Genomic DNA, 25,399 nt, shown 5'->3' on the forward strand with positions numbered 1-25,399 from the left:
GCGGCACGCGCAATGTGAGATGAATTGAAATTGGTCTGCGAGCCTCTGCCAGGCCTGGCGTGAGAGCAATTGTAAGACCTTAAGAGGCTGTCCACTTAAAGCCTAGATAGGCGAGAACCTGCAGTTGTTTTCTCCATTTAAAGCACTGCCCTGTGTATCGAGGTTAAAACTATCTGCCTACCCGTCGGGCTACTCGTTTTACTAAACCGCTGACGTGTTTGGGGTTCAAAGACGTGCGACATTGCAACCCACCAACACACGGTTAGTGTATGCTATTGTGCCCAGACAATACTGTTCTGCCCTGAGGTGGCGTCCCCGAAATGCGCCATCATTGTGCAAGAAATGTGACACTGTTTTGTGTCCCACCTTTAATCCCTACGTTTTTATCACACGTCGTCTTCACTTTTACTGTTGTATTGACAGTTGACCCAATTGACTACCCACCACCAAGTTCATTGGAGGATCGCTCCGTTCTTAGAAGACAGAGATTTGCACTCGTTGGTCTGCGCTTCCAGAAGTAACTGGGCGTAGAGAGATGCTCCAAGGCGAAACACGAGCGCCACCTGCAGAGGCTGGAAGGGACTTGCAGGATTTTTCAAGAAGCTGCTAAAAAGAGACATTTGTTGGAAGAAAGAGCATTCTATAAATCACATGGAGTCTTAAGTCGACCCATGATAAAGGGTTCCTTCCCTACAATGCTGGCGATTGAGCCGGCTCTCGCCGGATCCGAGATCCGGCACTAGATGTGTAGCCCGTTCTCGGGATCCGGCCAGAGTCAGCCGCCCCTCCTCTGCGCTGGGGGAAAAAAAGCGCTTGTTAGCAAACTGTAACTTCCTCTGGTGACCCCTTGCAAGGGGTAACAATAGGAAGTTACAGTCCTCATCCACGACCCGGTCCTCAGGCACGACCGGATTTATTTATGCAATGTTTGTCGGATACGTGGACCCAGATTATTTATTTATGCAATGTTCTAACAAACATTGCATAAATAAATAAATAGCCCTATTAACATCACACACGATATAGCAACCCAACTGCTTTCAGACGGGAGCTGCAGGAGCTGTGCTGGGAGTGGTTCAAGGAAAAGAAAACGTTGCTCATGGCGAACAGAAATCACCCCGTTTGAATAGTACCCAAGGGGGAGTTTTTTTTCATAAAAGGGGATGAAAATTGTGCATTTTAAAGAATATTTATCAGCAACACTGGTCAAAACTATTATCCACATAGTGGAGTAAGTAGCTCATCACCAGTGCCATGGAAGTGGTTTAAAGTGGAATTGATATGCAGTTTTGAAAAGAAGCAGCATGAAAGAAATAGCGCCGTTTTAAACTATTATTTTGGACATTTTCTTGGATCGGAGGTCAACTGCCAGCTCCGCCCCCCTTAACCTCCTCGGTAATGCCCCCCAAATCCCTCCCTCACCCCAGCCCTTGTGGGACCCCCCAGCATTTTTTTCCATTTCCACCACTGGTTCCCTATTAGGGGTTCAGTACACTTCAGTAGGGAATGTTCAACAGTTCTGAGTGGAGTGTGCACGATCTCTGCGTTCAGTACGTTTCTCCTTTTGTCTTTCCATCATCCACTCGGCAATTCATAGCCACCAGCAACTGGTGCATACGTGTTAAAATGTCACATGTATTCCGTCCATTTTCCACCATGAGCTTTGAAGAGGGTGGTCTTCACATTGCGGGCAATCCTATATTCGGCCTCTCCTAGTCATTGCCCTATTCGGTTTCGTTCAGGGTGAAGATATTTGGGTGATGTTTTGTATGGCCGCTGGCTGCATACCTTTTGTTTCTGCTGTTTTCATTGTAGATTATCAGTTTTGTGCAGAGCGTTGAAGCTGTCCCTCGAACTGTGCTTTGCGCCATAAGGTCTAATAAACAATACATGCTTAACAACACTTTCGGGCCGATTCATGGAATATTTGCACGGTTCAAAGTGACTTTGCACTGCTGAAAAGTGACGCATTGCTGACAAAAACCCTGATTCATGGAACTGTGCAAAGTGTATTTTTCAAGTGCAAAGTCAGTGCAAAGTCCTTTGAGCCGTGCAAAAAAATTCCATGAATCGGGCCCTTTATCGGGGATAAACAGATGGTTGCAGAATGTGAGCGAGAGTAGACCTATATAGTTCAACGCAGCAAGCTGAATTGCCTCTATAGGCTGCCAGAATGAACAGAAAGTTCCCCATTTTGATTGGTGGCGTGGGGGCTGGTTTGACAGCTGTTTTCATGTATGGCAGGGAGTTGTGGCGATTGAATGAACCATTTACTTTCTTCCAAACATTCCAAGCTATGGGTAGCCTTCTACATGCAAAGCAAGTACACTGTGAATGGATAGACACTGCATGGAATGCTGTGAGTACATGCTCAAAGTAGCAGGGGCGGGCCAGACAGAATCATAACTCGGTTTCAGCGTTGCCCTATTTTTAACAACACTGGGACATATTAGAACACCAAAGCATCATGACAAGGGCAGTTTGGCATGGTATAACCACCAGGGCAAAAATTGCCCTAGTGCAAAAAGGCTAACTTGTTGATACCTTTTTGCACCAGGGCAAAGTTTTCCCTAGTGCTAATACCATTCTGTATTAGCTCTTGGACAAACTTTGTCCTGGTGCAAAAATGCAGTGAAAATGTATCTTTTTTGCACTATGGTCATTTTGGCCCCAGTGCTTGTAACATGCCAAACTGCACTTGTCATGATGCAATAGTTTTCTAATATGTCAAGGGCAAACTTTGTCCTAGTGCTAATACCGAGCAACTTTGCACATGCACCAGTGCAAAGTTTCTGTAATCTGGCCCCCGGTTGTTTGCCAAGATGACCTCTACATTCAGGGACGTTGTTTCACAAAAATGCCAGGGGGTAGCGGAATTGACACCACATGGCCCTTGACCCCTGATGACATCGCAGGAAGTGATATCATTAGACCTCACCCTGAAGTGACATCACATGAAGCGATGGAACATGACCTTTCACCCCGTGATGAAACAGGAAGTGGCATCATATAGCATTGCTTGTAAGTACACTACGAAAAATATGGTTACAATATCACTGTAAAGTGATATACATTTCATACAAGAATGGATCACCATATGTATCATTAATATCAGTGTGTATAGGCCCATATTACCAAATTACTGTGAATGCAAGCAGCCTTCCAAGCTCAAACGATAATGATGTGTTATCATGTAGCACTTAAGCGCTTCATATAGAGCAAATATACATACAATATCACCCAACCTTTTTGGCACTCATTTATCAACCTCAGCAGAATGAAAGATGGAATTGACCTTGCTGGGAGTCGAACCTGCAACCTGTACATCACACACACATTTCAGCAGTGAGCGCTCAACCCACTGAGCTATCTTACCGGCTATAGCTATCAGAAAACCAGCCACTGCAGGAACAAAGAGGCACATGCTGCTGGCCACAGCCCAGGAGCCTACATTTAAAAAGAACAAAAAAACATTTTTTGGGGCGTTGCAAGGGAGACCTTGATGACTCCTAAATGATGTCCCTGTCTGCATTATTTATCAAACTTGACAGAAGATGCAATGGGTTTAGATAGTTGCTCAGCGTCGTATTAAGTATTTTGGAACATACCTTTCATTATAGATTACATATTTCTTCATACCTTGCAATGCATCATTTTATTACCAAAACACATGTAGCCTTATAATGCATTGAGTAAGAAATATTTACAGATAACAACTCCATTCACAATTAATATGCCACAAACTGTAGAAAGAACACTTAGACTTTAAAAAAAACGGTACACTTTAATTTTCGCTTGCTTCATAAGTAAATTAGTTAAATTAGTTACATGTGCAGACGTGTTATTAATCATCAGGGACTATTCAGTCAACCTCTATTTCATTTTATTTTTGCAATGAAGCGTTTTTATTCAATTTCTAAACTTCTAGAACAAAATAAACAATTTCTTTGCCTTTTTCTTCTTAGCAGCTGTTTCCCCGTGGCGAGTAACTCTTCTCCAGGCAGGTATCCAGCTCCCTGAGCTCCACCAAGTCAACAGGAACGAGGAAGCAGGGAGAGGCCCTGGTTCCTGGTTCCTGACAAGCGCAGAGGAGCTAGAGCTGGACCCGGAAAGAAATGTTCTGGTTTCACCGCGGGAAGGACCAAACATCCGGCGATACAACCAGAACATTTCCTTTTTTCTGAAAGAAATCATTTCTTCTCCAAAGTCACACTCTGACTTCCAAAAGAAATGATTTCTTTTGAAAGCTACTGGGGCCTCCCCAGGACATGGCGCGGGAGTGCCCCCCGCAATGCAGGAGCTGATGTTGCCCCAGTTACACCAGTGACCCTCCCTAGTCTCCACTTGAATGTCTGTTTAAAACTTTGACTAAATCAGTTAACCTCATCGAAATATTTTGTTGCACCTAAGTCTTGAAAGTACATTTACAAAATTCAAAAGTAATTATTTAGTCTCACACTGCTTTGCATTCTTATACACTGAGGCTTCTGTTCAAGATGGGGAAAACAAAGCTACAATTACCTCTTTTTTTAATAACTCCTTCTATTGGGTTTTGAATAAGAAAGCAAGCAAGGAAAAATATACGGTAAACAATACAAGCGAAGAGTAAACATAAAGGACGCAACAGTCAAGGACAAATATGAGGACAGATTGTGATGTATCACAGTGTAAGTTGTAGATTCTCTAGGTGAAGTTGGTATGATCTATATCATACAGTTGGTCACCACATGCCCACTTCTGCCAAATCTTTACATACTTCTGGGGGCTACCACGGGATCTATATATTTGTTCCTCCAGGGATCTAGGTATTCATTCGTCCATAAACATACAGTTATCACAACCTCTTTCCCATTGAGCAAGTGTGAGGGCATCGGCCGCACCCCATTTCATCGCTATGTTTTGTTTAGCTACGATAAGTGCATTTGATATAAAACGTTTTTCATAGCAGTAGTACGCGGTTTCACCCCATACACCCCATAAGGAAAAGCATGGATTATATGGGATGGTCTGGTCCAATGTAGCTGATATCCATTTTAGGACTGCAGACCAGATTTTCCGATGCATGGGACAATGCCAGATCATATGATACAATTATCCTGTTTTAGCTTAATATATTTCTACAAGAATGTATATATTTGTCAAAGTGATTATTACAATGTGTGTATAGAGTGTTCTGGAAAGACAAAAGCACATCTTTCTACCAACTGGAGCCTGGAAGATGTACGTGGTCAAACCTTTATGTTTTAGACTGGGCTCAAATTCCTGCATCACCACTTAACTGAAGTGTGTGATCTTAGGTAAATCATTTCATCTCACTGTGACGTATCTGTGAAAAAGTAGAAGTGATTCTGTGCACAGTTTACTTTAGAAACAAAATGTCCCACTCATTCTATTGCTCCTTCATAAGAGTGACCATTAATAGAGCACTTGCAGACCATGCAAATGGCAGCTGTGGACGGCTCATATCATCATAACAAACTATATCACATCACACATTTTGTTTTTCACATACAATACAATTTTAAGTTATGTAGATTTATACCGTGCACCACTGCCATATGCATGATCTTCAAGTGCTCATGTGTCTCTGTAAGTAAAGTGGGTAGGGTTGGTTAGTGAGGGAGAGAAGGATAGGATAGATGTTGTGTTCATCTGTTGATACGCGGAGAACCACGAGAAACTGGTGTCTGTGTGCGTGAGTTTTCTAGGTGTGCTTTGTTATGTGCATTGGGCTTGTTGTTTCCAAAAGGGTGGCGTCCAGTGTCTGAGTTGTTTGTTGTCTGCCGGTATTGGGTTTGTACCATAATTAAAGCGGTGTGTGTGTGGTTTGCTTGTTTTTGGTGGGTTGTTTCACTAGCCCTCTGGGCATGTATAGTATGTGGGAGGTGTGAGGGTGTGGAAAAGTGAAGGGAGGCTGATGAGCTAGATTCTGGTCATCTCTGGTCGTTATAAATTGTTCTGTATGGGAAATTGAGGTGAGGGAGGATCCCTCTTATTAATCACAGGAGGTAAAAACATTTTATTGGTATTTGTGGTTACAAATAGACGCCGTTTCCCATCAGGATTCCCAGATTTTGTATCGCTGGCAATCTCTTTGTCTTCCGATGGGGAGATCGTTCTTTCTTTTCTGGTTGATTGAGCTTGAAATTGTTGTTTGTTATCCAGGTGTTTATGTCAGTGAGGCATTTACTCAGGGTTTTGTCAGGGTCTTGGTTGGAAGTTATCTTGACATTGATTTGGGCGTCATCTGCATAGTCTTAGGCTTTCAGTCCATGGGTTTGAATGTGTATCATTAGGGGGGTCATGTAGAAGTTGAAGAGAAGCAGGGAGAGGCTTGATCCTCCAGACTTGATCATGACAATGATGTCAATACATATGGAAATTAGACCCCCTGCACATCCTTTTTCGCACTTGCCCTCTTTGTCACACAAACCCTTACACCTCATAGAACCTGCCGTGAATATTGATAAAGGGCATCATTCGGGATTTTTCAGCAAAATCGTGTTGGCTACCCCTTTTGAGAGACTGTTCCTTCAGTAGCCTGTCCATTGAGAACATTGTATAGGCCATTATATTTCTACTCCATAAAGTATGCATGCTAATAAACGCATGCTTTTCATATACACTGGAAAAACACTGCTGCAAGCCATTATTTCCCGCAAAACAAATGTATAAACACTGATTTACACCGATGTTTACATTTTGTGAAAACACTGGAAAACACCACTGAAACTGACAAAATATAAAAACTGAAAGCCAGAAACCCTATTTATACACATTAAATGTTGTGATCTGGCCTTGGCAGTATCCGAAAACCTTTGCCTCTGCTGCCTCTTTGTGTTTCTCACAGACCTGAACCAATTTATGTTTTCAGGCCTACCCAAAAACTACAATGCACGGTTCTTCATGATAACTTCACCCTGCTGGGGCCCTTCTCTGGAGATTTACTCTCTGGCAAAGTAGAAAATTAACCTAAGAGCACAAGCTCTGGCTGCGGCATCAACTGTGATGTGTTGAAGCTAGATACGGTTGGCATTTAGCATCCAATGTCATTTTCTTGTTTTTTGCTCAGTCATTGGTGCAGGCAATCCTCTGTGTTGGAGTCTGCCAGCCTCCCTCTAAATAATGAGAGTGTGCCCAGAAACTAGCATAGTTCTTACTGCCTACAGTAGGTTGTCCTGTACCCTGAAGTAAACGCACAATTCGTGTGTTGAGAAAAAGTGGATCCGTGGAGTTTTCACATTCATGGCGACTTCTTCCTTGTAAAATCCAGACATAAGTGTATTGTTGATGTAACATTATGTGTGAATATTGAAACAGTGTCAGACCACAGGAAGAATACGGCTTGCATAATTTACTTTTTCACAAAAAGAACAGCACAGACAAACTTACCCTAGTTACACCTCCTGTACTAGGGGCTAAGGGTTATACCCTGCACACCTGCACATCCTTGTGTGTCCTTTCCCCTTGTACTTGTAGTTGAGAACACTCTGTTGTGTCCTGCCACTTTCTTTGCTGCAAACACTTCTACAGAATTCTGCCCTGCCCGGGATTACTGCTCCCTCCACTGGATTGCTGTCTTGAGGTGCTATTCGTGTTTGACCCTGACAACAGCTCCCACTCCTGCCTGAACTCCCCACAACCACCAGTTCCCTGTTTCTGAAGCCTACCCCAATGACCTGTGGTTAACACCTAGACCACTTGGCTGTGATTTCACACATCCCTATTACATCAGGACTCCACCTGCATCATGTCTGGGGAAAACCCAAACAATTACGTTCTTTGACATATTTGGTGGATTGTATTGTGAAGGAGGAAGCTTACCTGTTCACCATACTCAAGACATAGACTCACTTGACCCCCAGGAACTTGATGTGAAGGGCATCCAATTGCATGTTAACAGAGTAGCTGTGCACCTCCAATACCTGAAGGACCTACAAAAGCAGTAGAATGACTTGGAGATGTGTGTCAGCAGCCAGATTGATGAAAAGCCCTCCAGAGTCCTTTACCACAGAATGTGGCCCATCACCAGCTCTGGAGCTAGTGCTGGAATAGAAGAAGGTCAGTGGTTTCATTGACCTGATGGGTTTTGAGAAATTCAGTGGCTTAGAAACAGGAAGAGAAGGTGAGTGCTAATGCACACATGTACAGCACATCATGTAGCCAATCTATGTAAGTTCATTATTCGTAAGTATGTAGTGAAATGCACCCTCCGATCTGGCTCTTTCTTTCTGGTGTTGAGCAGGACATGCACGTTTTGGGCAAACTGGGCAGAGGGCAAAAAAGTGGCAGCTGGACCTCACCAATGAGCACATAAGCAGCTGGCCTTTCATCATCCCTTCTCCAGTCCCTTAGCGCCCCTCTGACTCTGCACCTCAAGCCAACACCATCTTTATGCTCAACCCTGAGGGCCCGCAGCACCAGATGCTTGCAGCGACTGCAGACCATTCTTCTCGCCCAGGTGTCAGGATGCCACTGGGAGAACCCTTGGATCCCCTCTGTGAAAGGGTACAGATGGAGGAAAGCGGCCAGGAGGAGGTGGCCTAAAACTGGAGGGACCTGGTGGAGGCTGGTGACACAGGTTGCCCACCGATGTGGGAGCAAATGAAGCCAAGAATGTAGGCAGGCAACAGGGACTGGATCAATATTTCCAATGGCTCTACCTCGCTCCACACCATCCCGCATTTCACAAGCATCTGGTTTCTCTTTTACTTGATGAAGGGGCACTTGTTTTAATATGAGCCCTGGTATTTATACCTGTCATTGATTGTGCTTATTACATTCTTGTTCATTATTCATTTATTTAATCACTGCTTGAATTGTGTTATTTATTCAACTATGCCCCCAGATCACTCCAGAAGTGGAAGCCTCATGCTTTGCAATAGCAAGCAAGGTTTACCTCAGAAAGCCATTGTTCTCCATATGAGCATGAGAACCGATGCTTAATTTGGTAAGAATTGCGGTTCAGGGCCTGTTTGGGCCGATATATCTCCCCCATCACAATGAACAATCTACACGTGAACAAATGTACCCTATTGTGTTAACCTTTGCCAATTTGGTTTTGGGCACAAATTGAGGAAAAACAGGGACTTCTGTACGTTTCTGTAAGATATTTCTGTGTTACTATGGAGGCTGGTGACAGACCCCTGAGGTACTCCACTTGTACGCTTCTCCAAGTTTGAAACTTCTCTCAACAGCCTACCTGTGATTAAACTCCCCTTTTGGTGCCGAATTAATCTTTTCTCTACAAGCTTAATGGGTTTCTGACCATTTGGAAACCATGGACACGCAGCTAAACAAAACATGATGTCAGTGAGAGAGTCTTTTAGTTAGCGCTCCTGTGTTAACCCCTTCAGTGCTGAGAGGGTATACCCTACATTAGACACTTGGAAGGGAATAGGATTAGCGGTCATGACTTATTGCTGCACCCATCATGGTTGTCTGTGAGTTTCGTTTATTGTACGTAAAAGCAATATCTTTCATTGAGCATTCCAATACTTATATGATTTGCATATGTGCATTTTGCAGACATGGAGAACGTTTCATGGTTTCCTAAGAAGATCTCAGATCTGGACAAATGTGCTAACCGTGTACTGATGTACGGCTCGGACCTGGATGCTGACCACCCTGTGAGTAAACAATTCTAGATGTTTGCACATATGTCACCCTATGGATGAACATACATTCTATTGGGTGAAATTCTATGATCAAATAAAGGGAAGGGAAGCTGTGCTAGCAGTGGATGGCTATGACCGGGGAGTCAGCAGATGTCGCTCTCCTCTTGGCATGGGCGATAGCCTTCTCTTATCTCTTAGGGGGAGAATGGTACATGTAAACTACTACCAATACAATTGTTGCAAGGGTACGACATACATTCATCGCCGGATTCTTTTTCGATGAGTTTTTTGCCTAATTGTTCCCTCCTAAAAAACTCATCGGAAAATATAGGGAGGGTGGCTATAAGGGGTATTGGGTTTGGGAATAGAATTTAAAGTATGATGGAGGAGGAACTTGGGGGGAATCCCCCAACACATTTTATTTGATGAGTTTATTACAGAAAAGAAAATTCGGCAAAAAATGAATCGAAAAATATTCCAGCAATGAAAGGCCATGGAACCGTTTCAAGGAGGTCAAGATTTATGTAAAGCTAGACCAGCTACCGAAAAGGGTACAACATTGGGGGTGATAACGTGAAATGTCGGCAGGTGCAACGACTGATCTAAATAGTGTAATACCCCAGTTCCCTCAGCCTGCAGAATTGTGGTATTACACAAAAAACTAGGGGGGGGTCTTGCGGGTCCCTCTGCCCACCACTAGTCCCGGTTTTGAGAGTCTTACCCAGATTCTTTAGCTCACTATCTCTTTCACAGAGGAGAAATATCCATAACATATCAGTCTTTGTCCCTCCCTTGGGCAGTCCAGTGTCATGATCTCTGCTTCCAAAAGGTCAGGGTTTTCCCAACTCCCTTGGAAGCAGATCCATAACCCAGGTTCCGAGGGCCAACCAGTCCCAATTGGGACCTTTTGGACCCAGTCCTGGCGCCAGTGGCACCAGGCTCATAAATGTGCCCAGTCCCAGCGCTGGAAGCGCCGGGCTCATGATGCTTGGGTGGACTTACCTGCAGCAGACCATGCTGCTTACTTGCCTGCCAGCTGAGCCTCTGATCCTCTTCTGTTTGGAACTACTTTTCCTGTTGGGTGGGGCAGGAGCCACTCCCTAGATTCAGAACACTGGAACTCTTCTGGAAAGCAGGAACTCTTTTCTTACCTAGGCGTGGCTGTGGAAGGAGACACCTAAGCACTACAGGAGGCTATTTAAACCACACCCGGTGGATGAATCTTGCTTTGCGTTATTCTGCATCCTCTGCAGCAGAACGCTCATCGTGTCTTCTGCATCGGATCCTGGGCCTAAGGAAAAAGGCTTACCATCCTGAATCCAGTCTTCAGCAACACCTATAAAGACAAGAAAGAACAGGTTAGCATTCCGGCATCTGAAAGACAAAGGCTTACCCACTCTTCGTGCGCTCCGGAGGTCTTCACACTGCATTCCGGCATCTGAAAGACAAAAGCTTACCGACTCTTCGCACGCTCCGGAGGCCTTCGGCGCTGCATCCTGCATCTGAAAGACAAAACAAGGTGCGTTTAAAGACATTGGGGAACTTTGATACTCACGTGCCATTACTCCTTTCCACATCAACCCCAGTGGGTATTCCGGCACCCTGCAGCCGCTCCGAACTCGTACCTGCAAAATAAAAGACAGTTAGAGCGCATCGTGAAGCAGGCAACAAGCGCTTACTTACGTGCTTCCAAGCGCTTCTATTCATCATACGGACTCCATCTTCAACTCACTTCAGCCCGTCATCCGCCATCGCCGGAACCTGCAAAACAAGAGACATCATTGCTAAAGACTTTAAAGACAATAGAATTACTCGAAACTTACCGTTCGTGCAGTAAACGACGGACAGCAGTCCTCTGAAGTCAAGAGGCCTGCGCTACCGATCCAGGGAAGAAACTGGTTACAGCACCCTGCCCCGAGGCAGATGGAGAGCTCGGCATTCACTTACCTAAGGTGAGAGCGTTAACCTTTGGGGGTCTACAGGAGAGCAAAAAAGGGAAGAGATAGGGACACCCCAATAACCCCAGTTCATTAATCCCATATTTTCTGTCTGCAGACATCTTACTCTTGAAGTCAGGCATACAGTGCACAGAGGTCCAGCCCAAAGAGCCAACCGGGTGCTACACATCACCTTTGAAGATACGGTAGTCGCCCAGTCAAGACCGGCGCCTCTGCGAGAATCAGGTGAGCGTTACAGAACGCAAAGCCTACCGCAAAACTCTCGCCCAGGCGCTATGGAAACCTCGGATACTGACCATCTAGCCCGGTTACTTGGGGAACTAAGGGCAGAAGTGCATGCAGCTCGTCAGGAAACGAATGCTCTAAGAAGGGAACTAATTATTTCCAAGGAGAGAACAGACGGTCTTGCTAGACAATTGCTACAGTCACAAGCCGGACAAACCCCGTTACCCGCATCAGGGGCAAATCTTCCTTCAACATCCTCTATGAATCCAGTGCAGATCAACCTACCTGGGAATGTACCTCTGGCTCCGCCCGAACGATTTTCTGGTGACCCAAAGAGGTTTGCAGTATTTATCAATCAGTGCCGGTTGCACTTCTTATGCCGGCCAGCAGCCTTTCCAACTGATCAAGCTAAAGTAGCTTTTGTACTTTCGTACCTTAGTGGCAATGCGGCAGACTGGTCGATCCCTCTAGTTAATCAAGATGATCCGGTTCTCCATGATTTTCAAGCCTTTCAGCTTAGTATGGAAAAACTGTTCGCAAGACATTCACAGGGGCAGGCCTTGGACAATGAGCTTCTTTCGTTGCGACAGGGTAATCAAGACCTTTTGGCTTATATTGCATCTTTCAATAGACTAATAGTGGAAACTCAATGGCCTGAGGACAAAAGGATTACGCTGTTTTACAGAGGTCTACGTGGAGAGCTCAAAGACGTTTTAGCCCAAGTAGTGAATCCCCCACAAGACTGTTCGGATTATATAGACTTGGTCGTTCAAATAGATCATAGACTGCAGAACAGGAAGGCCGACCGTTCCAAGTTTGATGCTCGAGTATTTTCCAAACCGCCAACTCCTTCCAAAGGAGTAGACTCCGGGGAACCCATGCAAATCGGGTGTCTGAAAGGTCCTCTAACACAAAAGGAGCGGGAAAGGAGAAAACAGTTGCAATTATGCCTATATTGCGGAAACTCAGGGCACTTTCTTCGAGACTGTCCGGTGAAACCTGCCAAGAAGGCAGTAGGAGCTGCAGTTACCAAAGTTACAAACTCTGAGCAGGGAAACGACCTCGCCCGACAAGAATAGAGGTCCTCTTGCCGAGCGTGAAAACCAGTTCCGTGACCTCGCATTTCGTGATACCTATGGTCCTCATTAGCCCTGATAATCCGGATCGATTACATGCAATTGAAGCTTACGTCGACAGCGGTGCCATCGGCAATTATGTGGATCATGAAATGGTTTTGAGGATGAATCTAACTCTTTGTCCCAAGGCTGTAAAGGACGTCATTACTACAGTGGATGGTACGGAGATAGCCTCCGGGCCAGTAACGCATACCACTCAAGAGGTGACGCTAGTAAGTCAAGATGGACACCATGAGAAGATCGTGTTCGATGTGATCAAGGCCCCTCAGTTTCAGATTATTCTAGGAATACCTTGGTTAGAGAAACACAATCCTCTGATCGATTGGCGAGCAAGAACGGTCCAGTTTCCAGAATGTGTCTCTACTTGTCACCCTCCACCTGGTGTTGCACTGGCAGCAATTTCTTCAGAGACTCCCCAGTTACCTCCCGAATACCTTGAATACCAAGATGTTTTCCGGAAGGATCAGGCTAACACTCTACCTCCTCATAGGTCTTATGACTGCCAGATAGACCTGATACCTGGATCTACTCCTCCTTGTAGTAGAATTTATGCCCTCACCGAGCCTGAGAACCTTCACCTTCGACAATACCTGGATCAATACCTGGCGAATGGGTTTATTCGCCCTTCCAAGTCCCCTGCTTCTTCAGCTTTGTTCTTCGTTCCAAAAAAGGAAGGAGACCTTAGAACTTGTATCGATTATCGCTCCCTGAACCAGATCACCGTTAAGAATAGATATCCGTTACCTTTGATCCCTGAACTCCTGGACCAAGTCAGAAAAGCATGCATATATACAAAGCTGGATCTTAGAGGAGCTTACCACTTGGTACGAGTAAAAGAGGGCGATGAATGGAAGACTGCCTTCCGCACCAAGTATGGGCTATTTGAATATCAGGTCATGCCCTTCGGACTTTGCAATGCCCCGGCCGCCTTTCAATATTTTATGAACGATGTCCTCAGAGAGCTCATAGATGTGTGTGTTGTTGTTTACATTGACGACATCCTCGTTTATTCTTCATCGGAATCTGAACATCGGAAACACGTGAAAATGGTCCTCGAAAGATTGCGTCAACACAAACTTTTCGCTAAGTTGGAAAAATGTGTTTTCAACGTGACTGAAGTTGAATTCTTGGGATTCATATTATCACCTGGCGGAGTACGTATGGATTCAAAGAAGGTCGATGCAGTTCTCAAATGGCCATCACCATCCTCCGTAAAAGGTGTGCAAAGCATGTTAGGCTTTGCTAACTTTTACCGCAGGTTTATCCCCGAATTCTCTCGAATAGTCCAGCCCATCACTGCCTTGTTAAAGAAAAACAAACGTTTTGAATGGTCTACCGAGGCGGAACAAGCTTTCCAGGATTTGAAGACTAAATTTATCTCTGCACCAATCTTAAAACACCCTCGCCCCGAACTCCCCTACATCGTGGAAACTGATGCTTCAAGCCTTGCCATGGGGGCAGTTCTATCACAAAAGGACCCGGTAACCAATCAGTTGCATCCCGTGGCATTTTGGTCCCGCAAATTCTCGCCTCCTGAAATCAATTACACGATTACTGACAAGGAACTTCTGGCTATCAAGTCTGCCTTTAAGGCTTGGCGGCATTATCTGCTGGGGGCCCGACACACCGTTACTGTGATTACGGATCACCGAAACCTGCAATATTTGAAAACCGCAAAAGCCCAATCCTCTAGACAACTCCGTTGGGCATTATTCTTTGCCGAGTTTGACTTCATAATTACCTATCGACCTGGTACAAAGAACGGTAAAGCTGATGCCCTTTCTCGGATGGGAGTGGAAGAACACTTGATCAACCCTAAACCTGTACCAATCATTCCCGAACAAAGAATTCTGGGTGTAATCGCCACAGAATCCATAGAGGAAGTTAAGGATAAAGCCAGGCAACTTGTAACTCCAGCAGACATACAAAATTGGCATCTGCAGGGAAAGGACTTTGCAGTAAAGGACAACTTATTGTATTTCCAAGAACGATTATACCTACCCAGCACAGATTTACAGAAAAAAGTAATCTCCTGTTATCACGATTCTTTAATGGAAGGTCATCCCGGTATGGCCAAGACCTCAGAAAAGATCAAGCGCTACTTCTGGTGGCCGTCTTGGAAAAAAGATATTAGAGACTTTATAATGTCTTGTGGAGTATGCGCCCAAAACAAGAGTCAAAAGGAAAGACCAGCAGGCCTCTTACGCCCTATTGACATCCCACCTCGCCCTTGGCATACGCTTTCTATGGACTTCATCACCGATCTACCTCCATGCTCCGGATACAATACGATTCTAGTAATCGTGGACTTATTCTCCAAGATGGCGCATTTCATTCCGCTCAAAGGCTTGCCAACAGCAGCAACTCTGGCCCGAGAATTTCTCGAAAACATCGTCCGACTACACGGTTTTCCTTCGGTTCTAATTTCGGATCGAGGTAGTCAATTTATTTCTCATTTTTGGCGAAGTTGCTGTCGGTCGGCTCAAATTGATGTGAGACTATCGACCAGTCACCACCCTCAGACCGACGGACAAACCGAGAGGACCAATCAAACTCTGGAACAGTATTTACGCTGCATGCTGCAACAAACTGAAAAAACTTGGAAAGACATCCTTTGGATAGCCGAATATGCCTACAATAACTCTGTCCATTCGGGAACTGGGAAAACACCGTTTTTTCTTTTGTACGGCAGTCACCCTCGAACCTCGGAGTTGGATCCCCTCCAAGATCTTGAAACACCAGCAGTAGACTACCTGCATTCTACAATCACCCAAGCCTTTAAGGAAGCTGTTTCTCACCTTCAAAGGGCTAAAGAACAATACAAGAAAGGAGCAGATCAACATCGGAAGGAAGCCCCTCAATATCAAGTAGGGGACCAAGTCTGGTTATCCACCAAATATCTACCTCTAAAAGGGCCACGCACATTCAACCCAAGATACCTTGGTCCCTATTCCATCACTACCATAATAAACCCAGTAGCGGTCAAGTTGGACTTGCCCCCTCACATGAAGATACATCCGGTCTTCCACGTCTCTCTATTAAAACCCGTGCAACCTCAAACCCGACTAACTAAATCTCCAAAACCCATCCTAGTTGATGGAGAACTCGAGTTTGAAGTCAAAAGCATTCTGGACTCCAAGATCTCCAAATCTAAACTATTTTACCTAATTGACTGGAAAGGCTACGGCCCCCAAGAGAGATCCTGGGAACCTGCTGAATATGTCCACGCTCCTCGCCTAATCAAAAGATTTCACCGAACATTTCCTGACAAGCCAAAACCCCCGGAGAAGCCCGGTTTGGGAGGGGCCTTGAGGGGAGGTACTGTCATGATCTCTGCTTCCAAAAGGTCAGGGTTTTCCCAACTCCCTTGGAAGCAGATCCATAACCCAGGTTCCGAGGGCCAACCAGTCCCAATTGGGACCTTTTGGACCCAGTCCTGGCGCCAGTGGCACCAGGCTCATAAATGTGCCCAGTCCCAGCGCTGGAAGCGCCGGGCTCATGATGCTTGGGTGGACTTACCTGCAGCAGACCATGCTGCTTACTTGCCTGCCAGCTGAGCCTCTGATCCTCTTCTGTTTGGAACTACTTTTCCTGTTGGGTGGGGCAGGAGCCACTCCCTAGATTCAGAACACTGGAACTCTTCTGGAAAGCAGGAACTCTTTTCTTACCTAGGCGTGGCTGTGGAAGGAGACACCTAAGCACTACAGGAGGCTATTTAAACCACACCCGGTGGATGAATCTTGCTTTGCGTTATTCTGCATCCTCTGCAGCAGAACGCTCATCGTGTCTTCTTCATCGGATCCTGGGCCTAAGGAAAAAGGCTTACCATCCTGAATCCAGTCTTCAGCAACACCTATAAAGACAAGAAAGAACAGGTTAGCATTCCGGCATCTGAAAGACAAAGGCTTACCTACTCTTCGTGCGCTCCGGAGGTCTTCACACTGCATTCCGGCATCTGAAAGACAAAAGCTTACCGACTCTTCGCACGCTCCGGAGGCCTTCGGCGCTGCATCCTGCATCTGAAAGACAAAACAAGGTGCGTTTAAAGACATTGGGGAACTTTGATACTCACGTGCCATTACTCCTTTCCACATCAACCCCAGTGGGTATTCCGGCACCCTGCAGCCGCTCCGAACTCGTACCTGCAAAATAAAAGACAGTTAGAGCGCATCGTGAAGCAGGCAACAAGCGCTTACTTACGTGCTTCCAAGCGCTTCTATTCATCATACGGACTCCATCTTCAACTCACTTCAGCCCGTCATCCGCCATCGCCGGAACCTGCAAAACAAGAGACATCATTGCTAAAGACTTTAAAGACAATAGAATTACTCGAAACTTACAGTTCGTGCAGTAAACGACGGACAGCAGTCCTCTGAAGTCAAGAGGCTTGCGCTACCGATCCAGTGAAGAAACTGGTTACAGCACCCTGCCCCGAGGCAGATGGAGAGCTCGGCATTCACTTACCTAAGGTGAGAGCGTTAACCTTTGGGGGTCTACAGGAGAGCAAAAAAGGGAAGAGATAGGGACACCCCAATAACCCCAGTTCATTAATCCCATATTTTCTGTCTGCAGACATCTTACTCTTGAAGTCAGGCATACAGTGCACAGAGGTCCAGCCCAAAGAGCCAACCGGGTGCTACACATCACCTTTGAAGATACGGTAGTCGCCCAGTCAAGACCGGCGCCTCTGCGAGAATCAGGTGAGCGTTACATCCAGTGCCAAAATGCCAGACAATTCTCCTCTGAACAAGAGTACCGAATTGTGGTATTACAGGAGTGACGCCCCATCTGGCAGCACGATCCTCCTCATCTAAAGCCCATTGGTGAAGTGCAGGAATCACCATAAATCACTGGGCCTCATTACGAGGTTGGTGGTAGCCATGCCGGTTTTACCAGCATGGCTACCCCCAAACTCGGCTCCGGTACCCGTGAAAGAGGAATCACCGGGCCATTCCGACCTCGGCGGACCCATTAATTCCCCTTGCATGGGTGCCGGAGCTGGTGCGTCCCCATTCCTATTTGAGCCCCCATAGGGCTCAATGGGAATGGGTATGATGGTAGCAGCGGTACCGTTCTTAACGGTACCATTGCTACCATCAAGTTCTGCTCGCGGGTGCCGGTACGGCCACCTGGTCAGACCATGTGGGTGCAAGGGCACCCGTGAGCAGAGCCCCTAGTATGGCGGTACAGTAGCAACGGTGCCGGTAGCGATACCAGCTCCATTGTTGCCTTACCGCCATACTCCTAACGAGGCCCACTGTCTCTAGCAGCAGCCATGGCTCTTTGGATAACCCGCTGCCAGTGAGGTTTACCACCTTCAGCTCTTCCACGGCTTCGGCCGCTTGCTTCTTGACTTGTGCCACTGGTGAAAGGTAGGTGTTGTCCTGAGCCTTTCCATCTCGTTGCTCTTAAGCTCCTGCTTTTCCATCAGCTGCTGTAGGTCTGCCACCTGCACATAGACCTCTCCTTCTTCTTGAAAGCAGAGAAAGTGTGATATGGAGACTGGGCGGCCCTATACAATTTGTGACAGAACATCTAAAGGACCTAGGACTAACTCGTATTGCTACTATTAAAGGAGGAGATCTAGAGCATGTGCGGCTTCCCAGAGTGCAGCTACCAGGCAGCCCATTGCTGATGCCTGCAATGTTGTGGCAGTGGTGGTGGTGATGGTATTGGTGCTGCTCATGCTTGTCCTGGTGGTGGTTGGAGTGCTGCTGCTATGGCCAATGGCGGCTGTTGCTGTTGGTAACCCGCCTCCCCCACCCCGCTGATGACTTCTAGGAGTGGGGAAATGCCCCAGAACTTATATCCAAGTATTGTTTGGCCGCATACTGATCCTGGAACACCTTTAGGTGATGCAGCCTGCATTAGCGGAGGTGGAGGATTGGCTTCTAGTACGGTGCTAGCCCTGGTGATCATAGAGGTGGCCACCTACTACAGTTAAACCCTCTTCAGACATTTTAAAGATCACAAATAGCCAAAACTAGGATTAAGGAATCCCAAGTCTTCCATAGATTGTCACAGGAACTTTGACTTCCTGGCTTCCACTTTCTGCCACCTCTGTCCAAAAACATCCAAAAATGTCTTCAGTGGAGCACTGAGTGGCAGTGGTTCAGTAACAGAACACTGGCAAGGCTGAGGATCCCCAAAATGTCACAAGGAGCATCCCTACGCACAAGCATTGTGCATACACACAGTCACAGACGATAGAATGATGTCACCCTGGCCCTCGGGTTTGTCCCAACACTTCTTCAGTTAAGAAAAAGAAATGAAGCCCGACTTGACTTTGCAAGAGATGAAGGTAGGGCTAACTCTTGCGCATGCTCATTTTACGTCTGGATGCGTATAGTTGTGTTCTAGCATGCCTCATTGTTCATTGTCTGACACGTGCATTTCCTCTGTGTCGGCTCATGCTTTTAGTTCTCCTCAACACGGGTTTCACGAATCTCTTGCTTATGCAGGAGGAATTATGTCAGGTTTATGCTGGTGAAGATTACTCATTCAAGATTTATTAAAACATATAAGCACTTTGCTTTGCACGTCCTTCTGAAAATGTGACACCAATGGGTAGAAATAAGGAGCTGCAACCAAAGCCGGCCTTAGGGGAGGGCATGCCGGGCGACCCCCGGGCCGCCACGCCCCCCAGGGTGCCATTAGCCCCACCACGCCGGCTCAGGGGAGGCTTTCAAGGGCTCCACCGTGCTCTAGAGCTCGGCAGGCACCCCTTTGTTATTAAATGCGCCCTTTGTTATTAAATGTGCCCGCGGCGGCGGGGTGCTTTTAATAACAATAGGGTGCTGATGCTTTGCAGATGATTACCTCCTTGCTCCGATTCGGGAAGAAAGGCAGTTTGCATTAGAATAGGGCACTCGTGCGCCCTATTCCAGAGATTAACCCCCTGTGAGGTGCCGGATAAAGAAGGTAAAAAAAATAAGTGGCATATCCTGCCTCCCCGCCCCGTCCCCTGTTGACCAGGGCGTGCGGGTAGGAGGGGCGTCAGTATGCCCAGGGCGCTGCTGCCCTTAGTCCGGCTCTGGCTGCAACTACGCGAGAACAGGGATTTCCCTGGAGAGTTGAGCAATGACGCCTCAGGGTTCTTACAGCGCCTTGTTCTGACACGACCTTCCCTTTGCGCCACCTGGGGGTGCTCTTCACCTGCCCACATCCCTTGCCATGCGTGACTCCAGTACTGCTGTATTCTAGCCGATACTACTTGCTCTTTCAATGCAAAGGGCTCCTCCTTTACTGGTGAGTGTTAGTTTTGTGCTAGAAAAGGTCCCTAAATAGAAGGGGTGGTGGAGGGGCTGCGGGTTCCCACTGCCTCCTTAGAGACCTGACATCTAAATCAGCTTTTTATTAAGAGGCAAAGAGGCAAAGCATCAATTGTGCGAGCGCCCATCCGTGCTCAATTGACAACTGGGAATATTTGATTTTAGTTTTTTTTTTTAAGTTGATGAGAGCGGCTCTCCTGAATCTAGGATAGGGTGACTTTAAGGTCTGTGACGTGCAATTCAGCCTTTGTCCAGCCATGGAGCCTCCATTGAATAACTCTCTCCATGGGGCAGGTTCCCAGCCAATAGTAGGTAATGTTTGTCTCCCTGTGTTCTTTTCCTTCCCGTGATCCGGGGGCACTTGTGCCATTTGCGTCTCTATCGCTCTGCCTTCTGCTGTGAGATGGCAAATGCCTGCAGCCTGGAATGGCCGTCACAGTTGGCTGTGGTTCTAACGTATTCTGGATGTGGCCTCGTTCTGACCTCCCTCCATCTTGGCAAATATACATCCACTGTCTTTTCCGAATTTCTATGCATGAGCTTCATGCTGCCCGTAGGGCAACTTCCCTCTGTTCTTATACATCCATGGGAACCAATCCTATTTAGCCTATAGTTTCCCGCTCGTGGGCAGGGAGGGCCTTGGTATTCTGAATCTCCAATAAATCGACCAAGCCTTCAGGCAGCACACTAAGAGGCTCTCAGACCTGGTTGCGACAGAAAACACAATGTTGAACCGGGCTTTGCAGACAAAATGCTTGCGGCTTTCTCGGGTGAGCTGCTGTAGCATGTCAGTCATCCGATATCCGTCTCCAATTCCTACAGGCTCTACTGGTCAGTACAAGATGTCCTTTGGGAATAGAAGTCTATGCGCACCGAGTAGCGGGCGTCCTTTGTCTTCCCATCAGCTGCACCTGGCTGTGGGTAGTCGTTTCTGCAGCATTGTAAACCAAGAGACAGCGGGCCCTGTCAACGTAGCTTCTATGTATGAAGGGATGGGGTTTATAGAGTGCACATCCAGATGAGAGACAATGCAGCGCTCTACACAGGGGACACACCGGGAGGTTAAATGTAGGGTCTGGTGATAGCAGAGGTAGCTAGTATGTATAGGGGGAACAAGGGAAGGGGGCGCTCCGGAATGGGGACAAGTACGATTAGGAGAGTGATCAGTGATTGGCGAGATGTTCCTTGAAGAGTAGCGTCTTTAGGTTCCTCCAGAAGTGTAGGAAGTAGGGGTACAATCATATCTTGTTCCAGAGAAAGGGTTCATAGCAGGAAAAGGCCCATATCGTAGTTTCCCCTCTCGCAGTTGTTTGGTTCCAGTCTGGCCGTGTTGCGGCTTCTGGTGGCGCGTTGGCCTCTGCAGAGGGTGCCTTTCTCTGGCAGGTGCAGTGGTGTTTTGGTTGTGGCTGCTTTGTAGGTGATGCAGGCTATCTTGAACATGGTGCTTGCTTGAAGTGGTGCAGTACTCCACTGCAGCTTCCCGAAGATAGGGTGATGCGATCACATTTCTTAGTCATGTCATGAGGTGCGGTGCAGCGTCCTGGACAGCTTCCAGAGGGCTAATCTTTGAGAAAACAGTCATAGATTACTGAGGATTTTAAATCCAACAGCTGGCAATAAGTGCAATAAGGCAAAACCAGAAAGTGCTTGAGGATTAGGTCCTCAAAGTGAGCAGTGACGCCATCACAGAATGTACAGGCTAAAGATCAACGCGCTCAAATTAACAGCAGACTATAGGGGATTACTGAGAAAACTTTCACTTTGAAACACCAAAGTTTGAAAATGAAATCTCGAAAATTAAACTTCGAAAATACACTTTTTAATATGATTTGCAATGCCTCAAGCACAATATGTATTGGTTGATGCTTTTATTTTGTAATGGTACGATTAAAGTGCCTTACTTCAACTGCCCTCCTAATATCCCCCTGTCCTGTGCTCCCTCACACCTTCTATTTCTTGTTCTCTCCGCCGCTATATTTACGCATTTATTTTCTGACATTATGGGTGGGGCAGTTTCTCATGCAGAAATGTTCTCCAAAACTGCACTCTATTTCCTTTTAAACACATTATAATAATAATAATAATGAGCTGACGTACCACCTTCCCTCCTCCCCGAATCCAATTTTCCTGTTACTCCTGATTATTTCCGTAGTAGCTTAATTCTTTCCAACTTTTTTGCTCACTTTATCTCCCTTTTGGTTTTCAAACTTGTGTGTTTTCAGACTTGAATCCTTGAAACTTTTATTTTTCAAATTTAATAACAGATATCGAGCAAGCGAAGCTTCAAGAACTATCATCACATTTAAAATCCTGCAAAAAGTATTTCTGCAAAAGAAGGAAGAGCCAGAAATTACGGACAGCCTCATTGTGTCCCAATGGAGCATCTAGTACTTGCCCAGTGGCACGGGAAGCGTGCTCTGCAGGCGGATCTTCCTATAAAACACATGCTAGGTGCTAGGCTGAGATCTTCCTGTAAAACACATGCTACATGCTCTACCTCCATGCAGGCCTTCAGTGCTAGGCTGAGATCTTCCTGTAAAACACATGCTCTACCTGCATGCATACCTTCATTGCTAGGCGGAGATATTCCTGTAAAACACATGCTCTACCTGCATGCAGGCCTTCAGTACTAGGCAGGATATTCCTGTAAAACACATGCTCTACCTGCATACACGACTTCAGTGCTAGGCCGTGATCTTCCTGTAAAACACATGCTCTCCCTGCATGCAGACGTTGCGTGCTAGGCTGAGATCTTCCTGTAAAACACATGCTCTACCTGCATGCAGGCGTTGAGTGCTAGGCCGAGATCTTCCTGTAAAACACATGCTCTACCTGCATGCAGGCGTTGAGTGCTAGGCCGAGATCTTCCTGTAAAACACATGCTCTACCTGCATACACGCCTTCAGTGCTAGGCCGTGATCTTCCTGTAAAACACATGCTCTCCCTGCATGCAGACGTTGCGTGCTAGGCTGTGATCTTCCTGTAAAACACATGCTCTTCCTGCATGCAGGCATTCAGTGCTAGGGCTTGATCTTCCCGTAAAACACATGCTCTACCTGCATGCAGACGTTGCGTGCTAGGCTGCGATCTTCCTGTAAAACACATGCTCTACCTGCATCCAGGCGTTCAGTGCTAGGCTGCGATCTTCCTGTAAAACACATGCTCTACCTACATGCAGGTGTTCAGTGCTAGGCTGCGATCTTTCTGTAAAACACATGCTCTACCTGCATGCAGGCGTTGAGTGCTAGGCCGTGATCTTCGTGTAAAACAGATGCTCTACCTGCATACACGCCTTCAGTGCTAGGCCGTGATCTTCCTGTAAAACACATGCTCTCCTTGCATGCAGACGTTCAGTGCTAGGGCTTGATCTTCCCGTAAAACACATGCTCTACCTGCATGCAGACGTTGCGTGCTAGGCTGCGATCTTCCTGTAAAACACATGCTCTACCTGCATCCAGGCGTTCAGTGCTAGGCTGCGATCTTCCTGTAAAACACATGCTCTACCTACATGCAGGTGTTCAGTGCTAGGCTGCGATCTTTCTGTAAAACACATGCTCTACCTGCATGCAGGCGTTGAGTGCTAGGCCGAGATCTTCCTGTAAAACACATGCTCTACCTGCATACACGCCTTCAGTGCTAGGCCGTGATCTTCCTGTAAAACACATGCTCTCCTTGCATGCAGACGTTGCGTGCTAGGCTGTGATCTTCCTGTAAAACACATGCTCTTCCTGCATGCAGGCATTCAGTGCTAGGGCTTGATCTTCCCGTAAAACACATGCTCTACCTGCATGCAGACGTTGCGTGCTAGGCTGCGATCTTCCTGTAAAACACATGCTCTACCTGCATCCAGGCGTTCAGTGCTAGGCTGCGATCTTCCTGTAAAACACATGCTCTACCTACATGCAGGTGTTCAGTGCTAGGCTGCGATCTTTCTGTAAAACACATGCTCTACCTGCATGCAGGCGTTGAGTGCTAGGCCGAGATCGGTCTTCCTGTAAAACGCATACTCTACCTGCATGCAGGCCTTCAGTGCTAGGCCGAGATCTTCCTGTAAAACACATGCTCTACCTGCATGCAGGCGTTGAGTGCTAGGCCGAGATCTTCCTGTAAAACACATGCCCTACCTGCATGCAGGCGTTGAGTGCTAGGCCGAGATCTTCCTGTAAAACACATGCTCTCGCTGCATGCATGCCTTCATTGCTAGGCGGAGATATTCCTGTAAAACACATGCTCTAACTGCATGCAGGCGTTGAGTGCTAGGCCGAAATCTTCCTATAAAACACATGCTCTGCCTGCATGCAGGCGTTGAGTTAGGCCGAGATCTTCCTATAAAACACATGCTCTACCTGCATGCAGGCGTTCAGTGCTAGGCCGAGATCGTCCTGTAAAACACATGCTCTACCTGCATGCATGCCTTCAGTGCTGGGCTGAGATCCTCCTGTAAAACACATGCTCTACATGCATGCAGGCGTTCAGTGCTAGGCCGAGATCGTCCTGTAAAACACATGCTCTACCTGCATGCAGGCCTTCAGTGCTGGGCCGAGATCTTCCTGTAAAACACATGCTCTACCTGCATGCAGGCGTTCAGTGCTAGGCCGAGATCTTCCTGTAAAACACATGCTCTACCTGCATGCAGACGTTGCGTGCTAGGCTGCGATCTTCCTGTAAAACACATGCTCTACCTGCATCCAGGCGTTCAGTGCTAGGCTGCGATCTTCCTGTAAAACACATGCTCTACCTACATGCAGGTGTTCAGTGCTAGGCTGCGATCTTTCTGTAAAACACATGCTCTACCTGCATGCAGGCGTTGAGTGCTAGGCCGTGATCTTCGTGTAAAACAGATGCTCTACCTGCATGCAGGCGTTCAGTGCTAGGCGGAGATCTTCCTGTAAAACACATGCTCTACCTGCATGCAGGCATTCAGTGCTAGGCCGAGATCTTCCTGTAAAACACATGGTCTACCTGCATGCAGGCGTTGAGTGCTAGGCCGAGATCGGTCTTCCTGTAAAACGCATACTCTACCTTCATGCAGGCCTTCAGTGCTAGGCCGAGATCTTCCTGTAAAACACATGCTCTACCTACATGCAGGTGTTCAGTGCTAGGCTGCGATCTTCCTGTAAAACACATGCTCTACCTGCATGCAGGCGTTGAGTGCTAGGCCGTGATCTTCCCGTAAAACACATGCTCTACCT

At 46.8% G+C, this 25,399-nt stretch overlaps 1 protein-coding gene across 1 annotated transcript in view; it reads left to right on the forward strand.

Annotated features, from left to right (window-relative positions):
- TPH1 (tryptophan hydroxylase 1) overlaps window positions 1–25,399 on the forward strand; it is a 369,780-nt gene that overhangs the window by 199,486 nt on the left and 144,895 nt on the right. Inside the window, exon 4 of the mRNA XM_069623792.1 lies at window positions 9,529–9,629. Coding sequence (XP_069479893.1) covers window positions 9,529–9,629 — 101 coding nt within the window. The remainder of the gene's footprint in view (window positions 1–9,528; window positions 9,630–25,399) is intronic.

The sequence above is a fragment of the Ambystoma mexicanum genome, chromosome 11 (genome assembly GCF_040938575.1).
Source record: "Ambystoma mexicanum isolate Mex_15411 chromosome 11, UKY_AmexF1_1, whole genome shotgun sequence".
Lineage (NCBI taxonomy): Eukaryota > Metazoa > Chordata > Amphibia > Caudata > Ambystomatidae > Ambystoma > Ambystoma mexicanum.